The sequence below is a fragment of the Lontra canadensis genome, unplaced genomic scaffold (assembly GCF_010015895.1).
Source record: "Lontra canadensis isolate GAN:19392208 unplaced genomic scaffold, GSC_riverotter_1.0 scaffold19, whole genome shotgun sequence".
Lineage (NCBI taxonomy): Eukaryota > Metazoa > Chordata > Mammalia > Carnivora > Mustelidae > Lontra > Lontra canadensis.
The window spans coordinates 20,011,101-20,031,679 of record NW_022631013.1 but is presented as its reverse complement, the minus strand read 5'-3'; the positions used below and the strand labels follow the sequence as shown (position 1 = coordinate 20,031,679).

The 20,579-nt window shown below is 41.9% G+C and overlaps 1 protein-coding gene across 1 annotated transcript; it reads left to right on the top strand.

The window, feature by feature from the left end:
• Window positions 1-8,713: 8,713 nt before the first annotated feature.
• On the top strand, window positions 8,714-19,933 carry LOC116869474 (phospholipid-transporting ATPase ABCA1-like). The gene is made up of 5 exons (XM_032860756.1): window positions 8,714-8,837; window positions 10,867-10,991; window positions 12,325-12,423; window positions 14,964-15,153; window positions 19,799-19,933. Exons 1-5 carry the CDS (start codon window positions 8,718-8,720, stop codon window positions 19,916-19,918), a joined length of 654 nt encoding a protein of 217 aa, XP_032716647.1. The 5' UTR covers window positions 8,714-8,717; the 3' UTR covers window positions 19,919-19,933.
• Window positions 19,934-20,579: the final 646 nt, after the last annotated feature.

Here is a 20,579-nt window from a genome sequence, read left to right as displayed (position 1 = left end):
GAGAGGCAGGCAGAGAGGAAGGGAAGCAGGCTCCCCACTGAGCCAAGAGCCCGATGTGGGGCTCGATCCCAGAACCCTGAGATCATGACCTGAGCAGAAGGCAGAGGCTTTAACTCACTGAGCCACCCAGGCGCCCCGATAACCTGTAATCTTAATAGGACTGCGACTCCTTTTTTTCCTCCATCTTTGCTTTCTATTGTTTTCCTTGTATCTGTCATTTATTAATCACCAAACCCTTTGTCAAAATATACCTCTCAATGTGTTACGGAGCCCTCTTCCTCAACTGTAGACCCCAGCATTTAAAACCAGAAGTAGACAGGACTGCCTATCTCATACTGTTAACTAAAACCCACTGTGCTTATTTCTTACCACACTTTCTTGAAGCGTGATGAAGTTCTTTTGCAAGGACTGGGAGCATCCCAAATGCCACACCAGTAAAGCTCTGATAGCAATGTAATGCCTAGAAGACCACACCCACAGATCCTCTTTCTGCCCCTTATCAGGGGCTGAACACATACCAACCCTCCCCCATGATCACAAGCTGTCTGCCTGCTCTTTTGCATGTACCCCGCCACCGTCCTCTCCTTATGAAATTGTTAAGTGTCCATCTTGGAGGCAGAGAGGTTGGTTGTTAAGTCTTGAGCTTGCCACCTCCCCTGGCTGTCCGTATCCAAAATAACTTTCTCCCTTCTCTTTCCCAAACCCTTATCTCTTGAGTTATTCTCTTCTCAGATAAACTCAAAAGTTGAGTTTATCTGACTGTTCTGCCACAGTGTTGGCAAACCCCGCAGCGTTGGAAAACCCAGCCAGTTCAATTTGTCCGGTCCCCTCCACAATCGCTGGGATGGAATTGTTGTACCCGAGTTTTTGTGTCTGAGACCACCAAGGAGCCAACACCGATGCAATCACACGAGGGTTTATTTAACAAGCTTAAGCTTGGGCCCAAGTATACCCGACACAGCAAAGTAGTGACTTGGACCCCGAGCTTAGTTTAAGGCAGGGGTATTTATGGGTTCCCGTTACTAAAGCAGGGTGGGGGTTTCTGAAACCAAAGCAGGGTGGGCTTCCTGTTACTAAAGCAGGGTGGGGGTCTCTGGAACTAAAGCAGGGTGGGGGTCTCTGGAACCAAAGCAGGGTAGGGGTTCTTGTTACTAAAGCAGGGTGGGGGTCCTTAGAACTAAAGTAAAGTAGGGGAAAGTTCAGCCCTTGGGCACAGGGGTCTGAGATGGCTGTACTTATGCTAAGGCTAAATCTGAGGTGGGATGTCCTTAAGTTTTCTCGGCCTCCACAGAATAATGGCCATAGCAGTGCACCGGGGCTTACCCATTTGCTTACTGAGTTAGCAGCTTTGATGGATCTTTCGGTAACAAATGTGATTAAACCTGTTAATCAGCTTTTTAGTTTCATCTTTTAGAGTTATCTTTGGAGAGTTCTTTGTTCTTTTATGAGGACTAGTTCTTTAAGATGGCGTGGTAGTAATTCCAGGACCCCCTTTGCTTTGTGTTGGACTTCCTGTTGTCTGGATTTTGTTTCTTTTTCTTTTAGCTTATAATTTTAGGGCAGGGTACTTGGAAATTAAACTTTTGGGATTTGTATCTATAAAACATGTTTTATTCTACCAGCCCTCTTGATTTATATTTTGGGTGGGTACAAAATTCTGCATTGGAAATAACTTTTCCTCATATTTTAAAGGCAGTGCTCCATTGTATTATACCTTCTAGTAAGAAATTCATGCCATTTTGATTCCTAATTCTTTGTAGTGACTTGGCTTGTTTCTGTCAGTCTCTTTGGAACCTTTTATGTTTTTCTCTATGTTCCTAGTGTTCTGAAATTTCACAGTAATGTGCCATGGAGTAGATGTTTTTTGCATACGGTGTTCCTGACTCAGTGTAGCCTCATAATGGGGATACTCTTCAAACCTGAAAATTTTTTGTTTCTTGGATTTTTACATTCTTCATCTTTGGAACTTTTGTTATCCAGACATTGTACTTCCACTTGATCTTCTAATTTTATTCTTTCTACTACTTTACATCTCTACTTTTTTGGTTTATGGTTTTGGGGATAAAGTACCACAATTTTATCTTCTCACTTATTTTAAACTTATACTTTTACAGTATATTTATTTCCAAAAAGCTCTTCTTTTTAATGCCTTCCCCAGATTATTTATTTCTCTCTCTCCCTTTTTTTTTTTTTAAGATTTTATTTATTTATTTGACAGGCAGAGATCACACGTAGGCAGAGAGGCAGGCAGAGAGAGGAAGGGAAGCAGGTTCCCCGCTGTGCAGAGAGCCCGATGCGGGGCTCGATCCCAGGACCCTGGGATCATGACCTGAGCCAAAGGCAGCGGCTTAACCCACTGAGCCACCCAGGCGCCCCACTTTCTCTCCCTTTTTAATCAGAACTAATATCCTTTTTTTGTTTCATGGGTTCATAATTTGTCTCAGAGGACATTAATTACAGATGTTTATTTTTTAGTTATTGTTGTGGGTCTTCTTCCTGAGTTCAAGTTTTATTATTATTCTTTTTTATCATTTGATTTGTTTTCAGCCATGATACTAGTATGCTAGTGTTTTTCCTAAAATAGTTTTGTATCTGTAATCCTTGGTAATAAACTCATATTTTGCAGTGAGACAAAAATTTTTTGAAAGCTTTTTGAGTATGGGTGTGGCCTGTCAAATGGTGGGCTTCACTGTAGGGTTTTTGTAGGTTATCTGTTTATTTCATTGAGGAGAAAAACTCCCATTTGTTTTCACCCATAAGTAATTTTTTAAAAAATACTTTATTTATTTATTTGACAGACAGTGAGAGAGGGAACACAAGCAAGGGGAGTGGAGAGGGGGAAGCAGGCATCCCGCTGAGCAAGGAGCCCGATGCGGGGCTCGATCTCAGGACCCTGGGATCATGACCCGAGCCGAAGGCAGACGCTTAACCACTGAGCCGCCCAGGTGCCCCCATAAGTCATTTTTTTAAAGTTTAGTCAGTTACCCCAAGTGAGGAAACTTCCAGATTCCTGTCTGAGTTACAAGCCTTACTGCCAGTTTCCTGTGACTGAGGAGGGAAAAAAGCTAGATATTTCACTATTGGTAAGTAGTCATTCATGTTTATGACTGGTTCTGACCCCTTCAGCTGTATCTGGTACTTCTGAATGTGGTTCATCTTTTTAAGACTATATTAAATAGGACCTGCTAAACTGTTGTAACAAATAGATACCAAATGTATAACGTCTCAGACACAACAGGATTTTATTTCTTGTTCCTTAAGAATCTAAAATGGGTTTTCCTCATTGGCAGGCAGCTCTTCCATCCAGAGTGAGTTACAGATCCAGACTTCTACCTAGTGGTTTTACCATCCACGGACACCCTGTCCTCAACTTCATCTAACTAGCAGAATATGGAAATACTTAACAAATCACTATCTGTGATTCATTATCTGTGATTCATTATCACTGAAAAATTCATGGCTATAACTTAAAGAGGGAAATTATTGGTTAAGTGCTGCTAGGTGCTTAAGACAATCTCCTGTTCATGCACATGTTTTTATCATCCTCAGAACCCTGTGAGTTCAACTTTATCTCCAAGTGAGGAGTGGGAAGTTTTGAGAGTATTACATTTTTTAGGTTCACTGCTGCTAAGTGGCACATTTGGGGTCTAAAGCCAGATTATAAAGCCAGTTCATTTTACCATTTATTTTAAAAATATGAGTGATAGAATATAGCCTCTAAGAACTGTTTAAAAACATGAAACGTTTTTATGTGACATTTTGTTTTGAAACAAATCCTTGTATTGCCTAGAAGATACACAATGTATGTTGAAAATTATCATTGTATATCCTTGTATATCCTAAACTTTGGGTATAGTTGAAAACTAGGTAACTCTGGAATATTAAAATAGGCTAATATTGATATACACCAACTGCATAGTTATTTTAGATTGAGTGGACTAAGGTTGCCTATCTAACATGAAACATGTATCATATACACCCAAAAGTAGGTGTAATATGTCAGTATACTTTAAAGAATAATACATTGAATGCCTATTACCCTGCCACCAAGAAAGAAATAAAATATTGTCAGTAATTTAGAAGCCCAAAATGTGTTCCTTTCAGGTCACATTTTCCTCCCTTACAACACCTTCCCCGACCTCTTTGCCTGAAGCAGCCATGACCCAGAATTTTGTGTTGATCATTGCATTCATTTTCTTCAAAATTCAACTACATTGTGTATAACTCTAAATTTCATTGGTTTGCCTATTTTCGAACTTTGTAAAAGCAGACACTTTTGTCATTCTGTTAGTTGATTCTTAGCTTTGACATAAAGTTTTTGAAATCATGCATTTTGATGAAGTCAGTAATTAATACATATCTCTGCTATATGTTGTTCCATTGTCTGGATATATATTTGTACATTTGATATTATGAACAAAGATGTTTTGAGTTTTTTTAATAGATTGCTCCTGTTTCCATATGAAGAATTGCTCTATGGCAGGGATTTTTAACCTTTTTTATGCAATGGCATACATGGCCATTGCACCCTTGGAAGGTCTTTCCTTTAAAAATATTTTATTACTTGAGAGAGCAGAAAATTGAGAGAGAGAGAGAGAGAGACACCGTGCGCGCGTGTGGACACGCACACACGCGTGGGAGAGGAGGAGAGAAGGGGCAGAAGGAGAGCGAGAAGCAGTTTCCCCACTAAGCGTGGATCCAACATGGCCTCGATCCCTGGGCCCTGAGATCATGACCTGAGCTGAAGGCAGATGCTTAACCAACTGACCCACCCAGTCTCCCCAACCCTTTGGAAATCTTGTAGGCCTATGGAACTCTAGGGACTGAGGTCAGGTCACTCCAAGATGGGCCTCGTTGGCGTAAAGATTATTTTGAGCTGAAGGCAATCAGGACCCTGCAGCCTCAAGAGAAACTTTTGCCCTTCTCTTAAGTACATAGAAAAATCTAAAGATCTTTGCCAGCATGAGGGTTATTACCAGACATAAATTTTATCTGAGTGACCCATCTGTATGGAAGGACAAACATCTGATTACCAAATGTCTGCTCTTCTTACTGCCCTATTGCATTCTTTTCCTGTGAAATTCTAGAACCCTACACATTTCTCTTCAGTTCAGGATGACATATATACCTCATTTTGCCTCTTTGGAATTTCCATATCTATTTGGATTCGTACATATGCTATTAGATTTGGTTTTCTCCTGTTATTCTGTCTCTTGTCAATATGATTCTTAGTCCACCTAGAAGAAACCCTGGAGAGGAGAGGAATTCTTGCTCCCTTATACAACCCTAATGTTTTACATGCTTAGCAAATACACAGGTTTGCAAAGAAAACATATACAGCTAAAATGATCAAAATATGAAAGTAAATTCTTCTTTTAAAGTTTATTTATTTATGTAATATCTACACCCAACATGGGGCTCAAACTCACAACCCTGAGATCTAGTCACATACTTTACTTTTTTTTAAAATTTTTTTATTTTTTCAGCGTCACAGTATACATTATTTTTGCACCACACCCAGTGCTCCATGCACTCCGTGCCCTCTACAATACCCACCACCTGGATCCCCCAACCTCCCACCCCCCACCCCTTCAAAACCCTCAGATTGTTTCACATACTTTTCTAACTGAGCCAGCCAAGTGCTCCTGAGAATAAATTATTGATACAGAATCATTGGATTTGACAACTATCGTAATGTAAATAGTGATAAGCATAAAAGAAATTTGTGTATGTTTGTAACACTTCTGGATGTAACTTGACAATATCTATGATATTTATTGGTTCACAAAGTCATTGGTCCTATTAATAATACTGTTTTTTGTTGCCTACATTCATACTTAAAGGAAATGCTTATTTTCAGTTAGAAGTTGGTGACAGTTGTTAAAAAACAAAATTCAACCGAGTAAATTTTGAAGATCTAATTGCCTTTATTAAATGATTCATGATGGGGGATCTGGCTGGCTCATCAGTTAAGCAGCCAACTCTGGATTTTGGCTCATGTCCTGGTTTCAGGGTTCTGGAATGGAGCCCCACATTGGGCTCCACACTCAGCAGGGAGTCTGCTTGAAGATTCTCTCCCTCCCTCACCGTCTGCCTCTTCTTCTGCTTGCACCTGCTCTCTCTTAAATAAATCAGTTTTTAAAAAGATTCATGAATTGGGCATCATCTCCCACTAGTAAGTGGAGGGATGCTCTGAAGAGGTGTACAAGAAGGAAGGTTTTTATAGAAATGAGGGTGGGGCAAGAGAATTATAAACAAAGGAAGAGAAAGGATTGTTCAAGGCAAGGTCACTTTCTCTTGGTGGGGTGGTGGAAGAGCAGGGATTCTTATGCAGATTACCTCATCTTTAGGGGCTTGGAGAGGGCCACATGACAGTCTTAGTGGCACCTATCAGAAAATTCCTGACTGACCAGTTAAGATTACATTTCTGGGAAAGGTTGATATTGCAATTAGGTATTAAGTCCTAGTTTACTGACTTGGGGCCTTAACTGAACTGATGCCATTTTGGGCCTGCGTTTTTAATTAGTTTTTTTTTTTTTTAACACAATAGAGATATAATTTTTTTCCCATCTAAGTTACCAGACCCTCTGTATTGTACCATAGAAACCTTGGGGATCTGTGTACTGGAAGCACTGTGTTAGAGTATGTAGCTAGGAATGGAATTGCTGGGTCATAAGATATGTACCATATTCATCTCTACTAAACAATGACAAACCATCTTTCAAATTCATGCCCTTACTCATAGTGTATGGTTTTTTTCTGACCAATTTGTCCATTTGGTCTGATGAGTATGAAGATGAATTTTTACACCTTACATAAGAAATAGGTATCAGGGGCATCTGGGTGGCTCAGTGGGTTAAAGCCTCTGCCTTCGGCTCAGGTCATGATCCCCGGGGTCCTGGGATCGAGCCCCGCATCGGGCTCTCTGCTCAGTGGGGAGCCTGCTTCCCTCTCTCTCTTTCTGCCTGCCTCTCTGCCTACTTGTGATCTCTGTCAAATAAGTAAATAAAATCTTAAAAATAAAATAAACTGTTAAAAAAATAGGTATCAAGTAAAGGCTGGAGGAAATTATACGTGTGCAAAGGCAATAATCCACTTGATGGTGTTCCTACATCATTTTGTCCAAAGGTCCAGCTCATGCAGCTCTGCAGAAGGAAGCAGGAGAGATCTATCCAGTGCTGTCTGAACTGGGTAGGAAGGAGGGCAGTAGCTCTATGTGTAAACTTTAGATGCCTGTCTTTTGGTGACATCCCTGGCTAAGTACCTTCATGCAATATTCTAAGGGCCACTAGATGGTGGTATAGACTACTTTTCCTTCATTAAAGCAGGAACTAGCCTGTGCTATTTTAATTGTCATTTTTGAGTTCCTTTAATTTAAGCTATAGTCATTTAGTGTGGAGTTATCTCACAGTTCCCTTTTTTTGGTGTGTGCATGATACAGGATTATTTACTAGAAGAGAAACATTTCAGTAAAGGATGTTGACAGAAATTCAAGTTTAAAATTTGAAGATGTGAAGATGTAATTGGCTTTATTCAACAAGTCATGAATTGGGCAGCATCTCTTGAGTAAATAGCTATGTGGAAGAGTTGTGCAAAATGGAATAGGCAGAAGGAGGGTGGGGCAAGGAGGTTATTAGCAAAAGAAAGGACAGGATTGTTTCAGTTTTCATTCAGTGTTTCTTAAGTTTTCTACTCATATTAGTGAATATTTTCATTAAGCACCTGTTGTGTGTTGAGCATTGAGTTCTTCTTCAGCTTGTCAACACGTCTTGATATTTCTCTACCAGCCTCCTAGTTGCTAGTCTTCTTGGAATTAGTAGTGAAAGATTTGTGTGTAACTCACTATTAAATATAGTATGATTTTATTTGAAGTTATTTGTATTTAAATTGTTTTTATTAGTAAAACACATGAACATATGTGTTTAATATATATTATTATATCCCTTTTTAGATGTCTTGTATTAATTGGCTTTTTGTTTTGCATTTAAAAGTGAATTCTAGTGCCAGTTTATTTAAAATGTTTAAACATTTTAAGTTTCTCATTAATGAATATAATTATTTCTTGAAATAGGCTTTGCAGGTCTATTGCTTTGAGTAATTTCTGTGCCTTCCAGCTGGTGTTGGAGAGAGATGTTATGGGAGAAGTATTTTTGTAACTTTTGCTACTTATTTTAGATTGCTACTAAATATGTTGGTTTTTTCCCTGCATATAAAATGAGACACTTTCTAGCTTAAAACAGTCATGCACTTAGTTTGTGATATATTTTTTTCATGAAGTACCTCTCTCAAATGACCCATTATCCACTGTTCTCCAGTATATTTCTTTTCACTTCTACAAGCTGCCATAGATACCTACTAACTGAGTAATTAATTCATTTTAATGTGTTTTAGCTTTACTTGACCATCATTACTTTTAACAGCATCTTTATAATTTTTTTCATCTATATATGAGAAATAATTTACATTTCTCTGATTTCTTGTGAATTCAGCATCTTTCCATAATTTTGTAGGACATATTGTTTTCATTTTTCGAGATCTCACTTTATTACTGTTGCCCAATTTTCTGTTGTATTGTTCAACTTTATATTACTGATTTGAAGTCTTGCTGGAGAAGCCTGAAAAAGAAGAGCAAGGCGGTATCAAAACAGCCTCAGATAATAGGTGACCTTCGGTGTTGGTTTCCTGCAGAATCCAGAGAAACAGACCGGCTCAGCGGGATGGACGGCAAAGGCTCCTACCAGGTGAAGGGCTGGAAGCTCACACAGCAGCAGTTTGTGGCCCTTCTGTGGAAGAGGCTGCTGATTGCCAGATGGAGTCGGAAGGGATTCCTTGCTCAGGTGACAAGTGCTGCTCCAGGCCAGCAACTCTGGCTTCACGGGTGGGCTGCAGGCTCCCTGACCAGTGAAGGCAGGAGAGGGTCATGGGTATGGGGTGGATGCTGGAGCCAGACTTTTCGTCTTTCAATCCCAGTCCTGCTTCCTGTCACTCATACATCTGTGGGCAAGTTACTTCTCTGTGCCTCCTTGTCCTCATCTTTAGAAATGAAGATAATGTGCCTTTGACGTAGGGTTGTTATGAGGATTCAAATGAGTAAGTGCTTAGAGTGGGCCTGGCATTAAGTAGTGCTGTGTGTGTGTGCACATTTGTGTGAGTTTTATGGTAGAGGACAGCGTAACAAGGACAGATATAACTGTCCCTCAGAAAAATATTCTGCTTAAAATATAAATAATTAGAAATTGTACCGGTCACACAAGCATGCTTAAAGATGACCTTGAGAAGAACATGTACTAGCAGCGGGCCTCTGGTGGAAAGAATGGTACACATCCTGGAAGCTGAGCAGCGGGAAACACCTGGCTGGCTCCTGGCGAACACCAACCACCTGCTTCCCTTTTTCGTTGTCTCCCCTGCCTCAGAGAAACCCTCTGTTAAGGTAATCCCTTTAAGTGCGCTTGCTCAACTACTAATTACTTGCTGGTTGACCAGGCACACCCTACTCTTCTTGTTTTCCCATAAGACTTATGATCAACATATGACTCAAATTCCTTCTTGTTTACCTACAAGACCTATGGCTACTGTATAACCTTCTTCTCCTTTGTTGGTTGTTACCTTGTATCTAAAAATACGCGACTGAGGAGTTTTTCCAGCCACAGTCCTTTCAGTTGTTGTCCCCTGCTCACTCTCTGTTACAGCTGATGTGTTTGTGCCTCCTTCTCCTGTGTGCCATCAGGAAGCAGCAGACAGAGTTTAGAAAAATTGGCTGGGCAAATTCAGTTTTCATAACCTGAGACACCCTTGACATATAAACTTTTTGGAAACGTGACTTTTCTCTAAGTTGATGTTTAACTGCAAATTGATAGAAAGGTAGCCAGACAGGTCAGAAAAAAATAGGCAAACAGAACAGACTCATTACACTGCTGCCTATGTGTTGGTGTTTCCATGCTAAGGCACTTGGTGAGTAGGGATAAAATTATCCTGCTGTATAAAATCGAGAAGTACAGAGAAAGCATCTACAGAAATTCTTCCCCGCAGACTATGTGGGTAATGCAGAGAGTATGAGTTTGGAGCACAGAGACCTGGGTTTGAATTCTGGTTCTGCCACTTACTGGCTGTGTGACCTTGGGCAAGTTACTTAGTCTCTCGGAGATCGATTACTTTGCTTTTTGATTGGTGATAGGTTTGTAACAATAATGAAATGAGATAATTGTCATATAGTATTTTCTCAGAAAGAAGGATTTCGGTAATGACGCTTTTTGAAGCAATTCCATGGTGACAGTGGTTGCTTTCCCTTTCAGAGCGTGGATTCTGACAGGGTCAGTTGGTCTTGGTCTGTAGATTACAAGTGAGATTACTGAGGCCACAGTGGGAGTGACTTCCTGTGGATACATTTGTGGCAGACACAGAACCAGGCTTTGTGTCTTCTGGCTCCTGGTGCAGGGCTGGTTCTGTCGGCCTTTCTCTGAGCTGAGCTGGGCTCATGGCCCATCGTGGTCTTTCTTGGGTCTTCAGAGGGAAGAGGGCAGGACCCAGTGTTCTGAGTCCCCCTGACATGTGACCACCATTTTCTCTGTAAAGTTTTCAGCTTCAAGTTTCTGCTGGGTGGCCACAGCCTCTGGCTTTGTGCTGTCAGCCTCCAGAAATGCCCTGGAGGGAGGAGGTTTTGGTTTCAGGATCTGCTGCTTCCCACCTGCCATGAATGCCTTGGTGGCGCTTTGTTATGGGTCCTGTGGCACTCACTTGCATGCGGCCTGGTCTGGGAGGCTGGCTGGACTGTTAGGGGCTTGGGCCAGGCCCCTTTCTCTGACATTTGCCCTTGTTTTTTGTTTTTTTCTTTGCCATTTCCTTTCCCCCTCTCTCCCCTGGTTGTAGATCGTCCTGCCAGCTGTGTTTGTCTGCATTGCCCTGGTGTTCAGCTTGATCGTGTCCCCCTTTGGCAAGTACCCCAGCCTGGAACTTCAGCCTTGGATGTACAACGAACAGTACACGTTTGTCAGGTACGTGTTTGCCTTCTGTGCCCCAGGAAAGAAGAGAGCTCAGGCAGACCACGTGTTGACGCTGCTGAGGGCCAAGGGGAGGTGGACTCAAGAATTGCACGGTGGAATAGATTTTATCAGCTGTTCTAAAGCCCCGACACAAACTAATATCGTATGCAAAGAATGGCAGCGAACTGAACCTCCACTAACAGACCCACCTCTCTTCCTGCCTTTGAGCTCATTTCTTTTTATTCTGCTATGATTGGGAATGGTCATCTGTGTTTTACCTAAATAATCTGCCCTTGCAAAACATCTGTGAGGAAGCTATAGTCTGTGGGCTTTTCATAGCTATGTTTTAATTTTGTCGTTTTGTCCCAGGGCTTCTGTACATTGTCACAGCTTTACACCTCCAGGTTCTCGTTTGCACAGTACATTTTGTGTATTTATTGTGTTACAGATATTAAAGAATTAGAGAATGCTAGCTACTCTGTAACAATCCAGTGCTTCAAACAAAGGGCCAAAGGAATTTCTCTACTTCCTTCCACAGAAATTTTCCTCAGTCTTATAATATTTGTAGACCTTTAGATGGGGAGAAGTATCTCAGTGATGTAAAAGGGAAGCTTTAAAAGAAACAACGAAAACAAAAAAATACATGAATACACAAATCGATTCTTCCTTCTCTAGCCACAGTCCAAAGCCAGGGCAATCCTTCAAGCTGGGAGAGGGGCCTGGAACAGATCCTTCCCTATTACCTAAAAAAGGAGCATTGACTACCACCATTGTAGCCTCTAGAACTGTGACACTATCCACATCTGTTGTTTCAGCCACTAGGCTTGTGGTATCTTGGAATAGCACCCTTAGAAAACAAATAAAAACCTTCTTAGAGGAAAAGAAACCAACCAGAAACCCAAGAGAAAGTGGAAAAGAAAAAATAATATCTATCTATCTATCTATAGATATATATCTAACCCTTAAAACTGTTTGGTTCACGTTTCATGGATAATTCTGAAAGTATTTTTGAAAAACTGGTCCTTAACAAATTCCTTCACATTAAAGAAGTATAGATAGATAGATAGATAGATGTGCATGGGTGTTTATACATGTGTGCACACCCATATACACAACTCCACTCATTACAACTTATACAAGCTGAGAGGGCTGTCCCTTACCTTGATCTCAAATACGCAGTCAGTGTCCTCTCCTTTTGGGTACATTTTGTATTTTGCTCATTTTGGTTAAGAGCGCTTGGCACTAGGAAGTGCCTAATAAAGTATTCCGTTTAGAAGAACAATTCCACTTCCCAGTTCCTGGTTTTAATAAATTGCTGAGCTGGCTGCTTCTCATGTACCCACAGTAATGATGCTCCTGAGGACATGGGCACCCAGGAACTCCTGAATGCCCTCACCAGACACCCTGGCTTCGGGACCCGCTGTATGGAAGGAAATCCGATCCCGTAAGTGCCCCTTGAGCTCTGAGACCCTCGATAGCTGGGTTGTCTTCTGCTTGTCACCTGGTTCGATGTCTGCTATATTATGTTTATCAGCTATGATAGATGCCACATGGTGACTAGGATCATTTGTCCTTTGAAGCATTTTTTATTTTAAAAAAACTGTTGTAATAACCTAACCAGAATCTAGGAACGAACAGAGCCAAGTAGGAGAGTTTTCTATCATCCTGCAGAGCAAAATCACTACAGACATTTATTTGCTGCTTTAGAGATTAATATTTAATTCAAATAGCACTTTGTACAGATCCAGTGCTTTCCCATTCTTCTCTTCTGCCAACTCCTATACCTAAAAGCAGAGATAAGCTGCCATTATATAGAATTTGCAGTTTGATTTATCAGCTTCTTCACTCTACCAACCCGAAAACGTGTTCTGTATTATTGTGTATAAAAATGGATTTTTTCTTCTTTTGGGGTTGCATATTTTTGTACTTTCCTTCAAAATCCTTTTTAGGGAAGTAGGTAGTATCTGGATAAATGCAGTGAAATGCCCGTGTCTCTAAGTGGGCTGGGGTGTGTTGGAGGTCTTCGTGCATAACAACTGTGAAGAGAGGTGAGTTTCCAAGTGACCCAAGCCAAGGCCCATGCAGGTTCCAGGCTCAGGTAGAATGAGGTTCTGGCTCAGTTATAACACAGACTTGGAAGGAATTATAGAGAGTGTGGAAGGTATAGGAAGATTGGAGAAGGACTAACTTGAGTTCCAGGTTTTAAAGGGAAGTTACTGGCTTTGCAAGTGGACAGACCAGTGAGCCAGTTACCTGGGCATGCAAGGTTTCAGAGCAGATTTCTAGATAGATAACTATCATGTCCTTGCTAGCTCTTATTATTCGATATTTACTAAACATTTGCTGGTACTTACTGCTTCAGGGGTAAGTAAGCCCTAGCAGCCAGTATCAGTTCCTAAAGAACAAAATGACTGTGATGGAAAAGGGCATGGAGACATCCTCTCTGAGGTCACAAGACTTTTGACTTTTGACATACTTGCATGTTTCATAGGTGAGGTAGAAGAATGAGGTAAGGTGGATTCATCATACACCACTGCTGAGCAGTATGGACTCAGATAAGTGGCAGCAGAGAAGGAGCTGGGTCTGGGCTCAGAGCTAGACAGGTTCAGACAGCGGAGGTCTGGTCCCTGCTGTCAGAGGATTCACAGGGTTGGGGCAGAGCACCGCTGTGTGTGTGTATGTGTGTATGTGTGTGAGGCGTGGGGTGATGGAAGGTCTCCATTCTGGTAGCTTTTCCTGAATTTGCATTCTAGGTTTCACCAAAAGGAGTACAACTGAGGGAAGTTTGACTGGGACATTGACTGTGGCATTGAGCTTTGTCTCAGCCAGTCATCTTGTGAAGTTTTGGAGTGTGAGCCCCATGTCTTACTTTGACTTTTCCATCAAGTTACAGAGCCTTAGAGAGAACTACAGAGCAGTACACAGATCTATTCCTTTGATGTTTTTAGTACATAGAAGAATAACATAAAGAGTGTGGCTATGCATTGTAGAATCTTGGAACTGGAAGGGATATTAGAAATGACATGTTTCACCATGTCATTTTGTAGTTTTATTTTACTGGTGGAGAAGATAAGACCCAAGAGGGCAAGCGTGTTAGTGATGGTCCACAGTGATTCGGAGCTCACGTCAGGCATAAAGGCCTCGTGATCCTTGCAGACAAACTAGCGCTTCATGTACTAAGCACCCTCACTGCGTCCCCTCCAAACCCCAATTCTGTACTCATTTTAAAACATAAAGCAAATTTGCCATTCTGTGCCAGATTCACAGCACATTGAGCATAACATGCAGACTCCTTCCCAGGCCCATGTCATCTTGCCCCTGCTTCGCCCCACCCGTCATCTCCCATCTTTCTCCCTCCTACCTCATCCCGTCCCATCTCACTGCCTTCCTGCTGTTCCTCAAACATGGAAGTTCATTTCTTTTGAGGGACTTTGTAGTTATACCTTCTATTGCCTTTGCCTGTAGTGTTTTCTTTACCCAAATCTTTCCCTGGCTGCTGCTTTCTGATCGTTCATGCCTCGGAAGAAGTATCACCCTCCTAGGAAGAAGTAGTCTGTCTTCCCCTGATTCACTGTTCTCTTATTTTGCTTTATTTTTGGCTAAGTGACATTTGCTTATTGCCAAATTCCTCTACAGGAGGTAGGGACTTTGTCTTGCTCACCCCAAACTCTCAAATATGCAGAACAGTCTGGCACATAGTATGTGCTCAGTGAATATTTACTGAGTGAACACAGGGGCAAGAGACCAAATGCTGGCAGATTGGATTGACTGGAGTTTGGTACATGAGCATTTAGGGCCTCTTTGTGTTCCTTCATCCTTAACTGTAAAGTGAGTTTGCAGCTTACAGGTCTGTGGGGAGATCAAGCAAATGGTGAGGGCACAGATGCCTGTTTGTGGTTGTTATTGATTGGTCTGTGCTCCTGAGGCTCCAGGAAAGGCCAGGTCCTCTCAGGTGATGCTACCTTTGATGTCCTCCCTTTCCAGAAACATGCCCTGCTCTGTGGGGGAGGAGGAGTGGACCACCGCCCTGGTCCCCCAGACCATCGTGGACCTCTTCCAAAATGGGAACTGGACGATGGAGAACCCCTCACCCACCTGCCAGTGTAGCAGTGACAAAATCAAGAAGATGCTGCCTGTGTGTCCCCTGGGGGCAGGGGGGCTGCCTCCTCCACAGGTGAGTCGCTCTCCGTGTGACTGAGCAGATGTCAGTGCAGGCGGGCTGGGAGCTTCTGCTGGGGAGGAAGGAATGGCTGAGCTATCCTGTCAGGGGGTTGTCTTTCAGTCTTGAGCTTAATTCTTTTTTTTTTTTTTATTTTCAGCGTAACAGTAGTCATTGTTTTTGCACCACACCCAGTGCTCCATGCAATACGTGCCCTCCTTAATACCCACCACCTGGCTCCCCCAACCTCCCACCCTCCACCCCTTCAAAACCCTCAGGTTGTTTTTCAGAGTCCATAGTCTCTCATGGTTCACCTCCCCTTCCAATTTCCCTCAACTCCCTTCTTCTCTCCATCTCCCCATGTCCTCCATGTTATTTGTTATGCTCCACAAATAAGTGAAACCATATGATAATTGACTCTCTCTGCTTGACTTATTTCACTCAGCATAATCTCTTCTAGTCCCGTCCATGTTGCTACAAAAGTTGGGTATTCATCCTTTCCGATGGAGGCATAATACTCCATAGTGTATATGGACCATATCATCCTTATCCATTCATCCGTTGAAGGGCATCTTGGTTCTTTCCACAGTTTGGCGACTGTGGCCATTGCTGCTATAAACATTGGGGTACAGATGGCCCTCCTTTTCACTACACCTGTATCTTTGGGGTAAATACCCAGTAGTGCAATTGCAGGGTCATAGGGAAGCTCTATTTTTAATTTCTCGAGGAATCTCCACACTGTTCTCCAAAGAGGCTGCACCAACTTGCATTCCCACCAACAGTGTTAAGAGGGTTCCGCTTTCTCCACATCCTCTCCAACACATGTTGTTCCCTGTCTTGCTAATTTTGGCCATTCTTACTGGTGTAAGGTGATAACTCAATGTGGTTTTAATTTGAATCTCTCTAATGGGTAGTGATGATGAATATTTTTTCATGTGTCTGATAGCCATTTGTATGTCTTCATTGGAGAAGTGTCTGTTCATATCTTCTGCCCATTTTTTGATACGATTATCTGTTTTGTGTGTGTTGAGTTTGAGAAGTTCTTTATAGATTCTGGATATCAACCTTTTGTCTGTATGTCATTTGCAAATATCTTCTCCCATTCCATGGGTTACCTCTTTGTTTTGTTGACTGTTTCCTTTGCTGTGCAGAAGCTTTTGATCTTGATGAAGTCCCAAAAGTTCATTTTCGCTTTTGTTTCCTTTGCCTTTGGAGACATATCTTGAAAGAAGTTTCTGTCGCTAATATCAAAGAGGTTACTGCCTATGTTCTCCTCTAGGATTCTGATGGATTCCTGTCTCACGTGAGGTCTCTTATCCATATCGAGTTTATCTTTGTGTACGGTGTAAGAGAATGGTCGAGTTTCATTCTTCTACATATAGCCGTCCAATTTTCCCAGCACCATTTATTGAAGAGACTGTCTTTTTTCCAGTGTATATTTCTTCCTGCTTTCTTGAAGATTATTTGACCATAGAGTTGAGGGTCCATATCTGGGCTCTCTACTCTGTTCCACTGGTCTATGTGTCTGTTTTTATGCCAGTACCATGCTGTCTTGGTGATCACAGCTTTGTAGTAAAGCTTGAAATCAGGTAACGTGATGCCCCCAGTTTTATTTTTGTTTTTCAACATTTCCTTAGCAATTCGGGGTCTCTTCTGATTCCATACAAATTTTAGGATTATTTGCTACATTGAGCTTAATTCTTATCGGAGAGAATAGCATGTGGGTTTTGAGGGGAAGGGACTTGCTCTGCAAGTTCCTATACCTTAGTGTAACTTGTTTCTCTATTTTGAAAAGTCAGCCTAGCTTACTTACTTGTTTGAGTTAAAACCAGATCTCAGCACTCTGGATCCATGGGCTGTGGAAGGCACAGTCTGGTTTCTCCCACTGAGGTAATGTGACACAATATCTTGTGACAGACCTGGCTCCATCCCTGCTTGTGCCACAGATGAGCTGGTGACCTCAGACAGGCCGCTCAGCCCCCCTGGGCCTGTTTCCTCACCTCTGAATTAGGGAGGCAGGCCCATGAGACTTCTGTGGGTCTTAAAACTCTGACATTCTCTGAGACTGTGAGTGTGGGGAGCAGTTCTGAGCCTTTTTCTGAGAACAGTTTCAGGAAGAGGCTTGCTTGTGGTCTCCCTCTGTTGCTTTATCAGCATCTAGGTTGCAGGATGGGGACAAGCAATTGTAAATGGGTGTGAGAACTTAAGTCCTGGTTACTTCTCTTTAAAGTTAAGGGTGAATCTATTCGTCATTATAACTCCAGTGAACCAAAGTAGTCACCAGGTGTAGTCAGTGATACTGCTTCCTGAGAACCTTGGTGACTCTTAACGAGTCATGTTCCACTGTCTATTGTTGAATAGCTCAGGATAATTTCCTGGGGGACATCTTGGCTTGGCATAAGTGAATGGCCAATGGTGAGGGCAGAATGGACTAGACCTCGGTGTTTGGCTGATGGCAGCACCTTGGCTCTGTGGCAGGGTCTGGTCACACTGTGATCCACTTTCTAGGGACATGTGTCACTGTTATCCATTTCGTTTTCTGCTCCAGTTGTGCTACATATGACACATGTGCTTTCTTTAAATTTGCAGAGTTCTAGTTCAGTCATGTTATGAAATAAGGTGATTTTTAAATTGGTTTTATTCAAAGTATGAGTCTCCTGTCCTAGTTATACTTTTCTTCCAAATCAGATTCCCAGAGAGTTGTGTGGATCCAAGACACTTTTTCAGTTTTCACTTTTTACATGGACCAAAGATGGATTGAAGAAATGGTATTAAAACTACCTATTTTCCTTGTTTTTTCAACCCATTTCTTCCTTTGTGCTTTGAAGGATCAGGTGGGACTTAAGAAGAAGAGGAGGAATCCTTGAAGTCTTTTCATACCTCCTGGAAAATGAGATGCCTTATACGGCTGCCTCAAAGCTTAGCTCTGTCACTGTTTCCTACTTTTCCTCCTTTGTCTTTTCCCCAAGAGCTGGTACCCATAGAACTCTGAACAGTGCAAAGTGGGACCCCTAAAGTGGCCCTTCTGCTAGGAAAGCACCATAGCTTTCTATCCAGCCCTCTCTAGCTTACTGTGGTCAGTGTCCCTCACTGTTTTGGCTCCCCATCTGCCTGCTTGAGACCTGTGTTCAGGCCTGAGCTACCAAGGTCAGAGGAGCATTAGAGACAAATAACCATTCTTTCCTCAGTGTGTCAGATGTCAGAGTCCATACCAGGCTCAGGTCCCTTCTCTTTCCCACTGGAGCTTCTCTTAGCAACCTGGGCAGGAACTGTTAGAGTCAAAAGTTTGCCAGAATCCATTAGAGGTGGCTGTGATGTAACTTTCACAGATTCTAACTTTGAATTTTCTTTGAAGAAGAAATATCTAAATGAAACATGTACATATTCATGTGGAGTCTGCTGCTGAGTGGTATTATTTTCCACACTGTCTATATTTTATATCAGGTTGTTATATAGGTTTGGTGGGTTTTGCCTGGGTGCCAGTAATTCTCAGTCACTTCCTCTGAGTCAAAAGATTCCAGTAAGCAAGTAAAGAAACACTTGAAGTTGGCCAGGGTACTTTATCTAACCCAAGACTTGTCAGGAAGGTGGGCCCCGAGTTGCTGGTATGTGGGAATTATTGTAGGTCACTCAGATCATAAAGCAGCTTATTTACAAAGTCATCACTAGTATTTAGTAATCTTGTGGCAGCCAGGACTGAGCTACTCTATTTAATATTTCAAAGTGTGTATCTTGTATATGGAGCATAGCAGTTATTCTTTCTCTTCTATACAGTATCAGTATAGGTCATTAGGAATTTTATAGAAGAGCCTTTGTGGGATGCCTGAGTGGTTTAGTCAGTTAAGCATCAGTCTTCGGCTCAGGTCACGATCCCAGGGTCCTGGGATTGAGCCCCACGTGGGGCTCCCTGCTCAGTTGGGAGGCACTTCTCCTTCTTCCCCTCCTCCATTTGTGCTCTGTCTCAAATAAATAAAAAAATCTTAAAAAAGAAGAGACCCTTTGTAATGGGCTTATAGGATCATTCTTATAACCAGAATCTTAGAATTTTTTTTTTTTTTAGAACTTCTGTGTCTAGTAGATTGATATACTATATACTATTGTTTTAAGTTTATCTATAGCTGGAAGAATTTCAGTAGTTTCACATTACTATTTCTGTACTTACTAAGTTTTTAAGCCATATTTTATGTGTGAGAAGTTACAACCTGCAGCTCTTATCAGGTCAGGAACAGTGGACCAGAGTGAATGTCATTTGGCCACTCTCAGGCCAAGCAGGGGGAGCAGCAGAGGGAGAAAAGGGGGAGGAGCAGACTTCCCACTGAGCAGGGAGCCCGATGTGGGGCTGGGTCCCAGGATCCCAGGATCATGACCTGAGGTGAAGGCAGATGCTTAATCCACTGAGCCATGCAGGTGCCCCAGTACTGGACTTTTTAACCCAGTGAGATGTTATGCATTTGTTTTTCAGATTTTTGACTTGAAAATAATCATGTTTAAACTCTGAGTAAAAGAAATGTATTTATTTATTGAACAGATGTTTCTCCCTGGGCTATTCATCAGGTGTGTGTGTGTGTGTGTGTGTGTGTGTGTGTGTGTCCTCCTTGATTGTGTTCTCAGCTGCATCAGTGACTCTTCAGACAGATCTTCACTGACTTTCTCTCTGCAGGAGGAGCATGTCATGGACATCCTTGTGTCCATCTGTGTCATCTTTGAGATGTTCTTCGTCTCAGCCAGCTCTGTTGTGTTCCTGATCCAGGAGTGGGTCCGTGAGGTAGAGCACCTGTAGTTCATCAGCAGAGTGTAGACTGTCACGTACTGGCTCTCCAGTTTTTGTGGGACATGGTAAGAACACCCACCTGCTGCTGCTTTCTAAATCTCCGTGTCAGGGCTATGGATTGGATGAAAGAGCCCCTGTCTCTTCTAAGTGTTCTAGCTAATCTAAACATGAATGAAAAAGGGAAAGGCAGAAGCAGCTGTACGTTTTCATGACACAGAGCTGATCTTATGCCAGAGAGAGTATCTGTTTACACCGACTGCAAATAGCACTACTGTCACCTAATTTGCTAAGTGACAACTTTTAAAGAAACACTGAGGTAGAAGACTCTTAGTCAAAACTCAAAACCTCTCTGATGGGTTTTTACCTCCAGAGTTAGGATGTTGTTTGCCTCACTAGGAAATGTATCTGTCTTTTCAATTCTTGAGGACCAGGTAAGTGAGAGGTGAGTATGCTTCCTGTTTTTCAGTTTTCTCTCAGGCAGCTAATAATTTAATATGTTGTATTTGCAATATATATTGGACACATAAAATCATATAGCTATAAATATAGACTACCATGAGAGCCTGGAAGTACCAAATCTAATTTAAGAATGCTGAGGTACTCAACTAAAATAAAGTTTTCTGGAAGAAAAATCCTAGTATATCTGTGACAGCAGTACTAAAGAAATTCT

Bases quoted from the DNA above. Each gene is read 5' to 3' on its own strand.
- LOC116869474 (XM_032860756.1), top strand. From the start codon at position 8,718: ATGGACGGCAAAGGCTCCTACCAGGTGAAGGGCTGGAAGCTCACACAG. The intron at 10,992-12,324 runs GTACGTGTTTGC...ATGTACCCACAG, and splicing joins GAACAGTACACGTTTGTCAG to TAATGATGCTCCTGAGGACA. The intron at 15,154-19,798 runs GTGAGTCGCTCT...TTCTCTCTGCAG, and splicing joins GGGGGCTGCCTCCTCCACAG to GAGGAGCATGTCATGGACAT.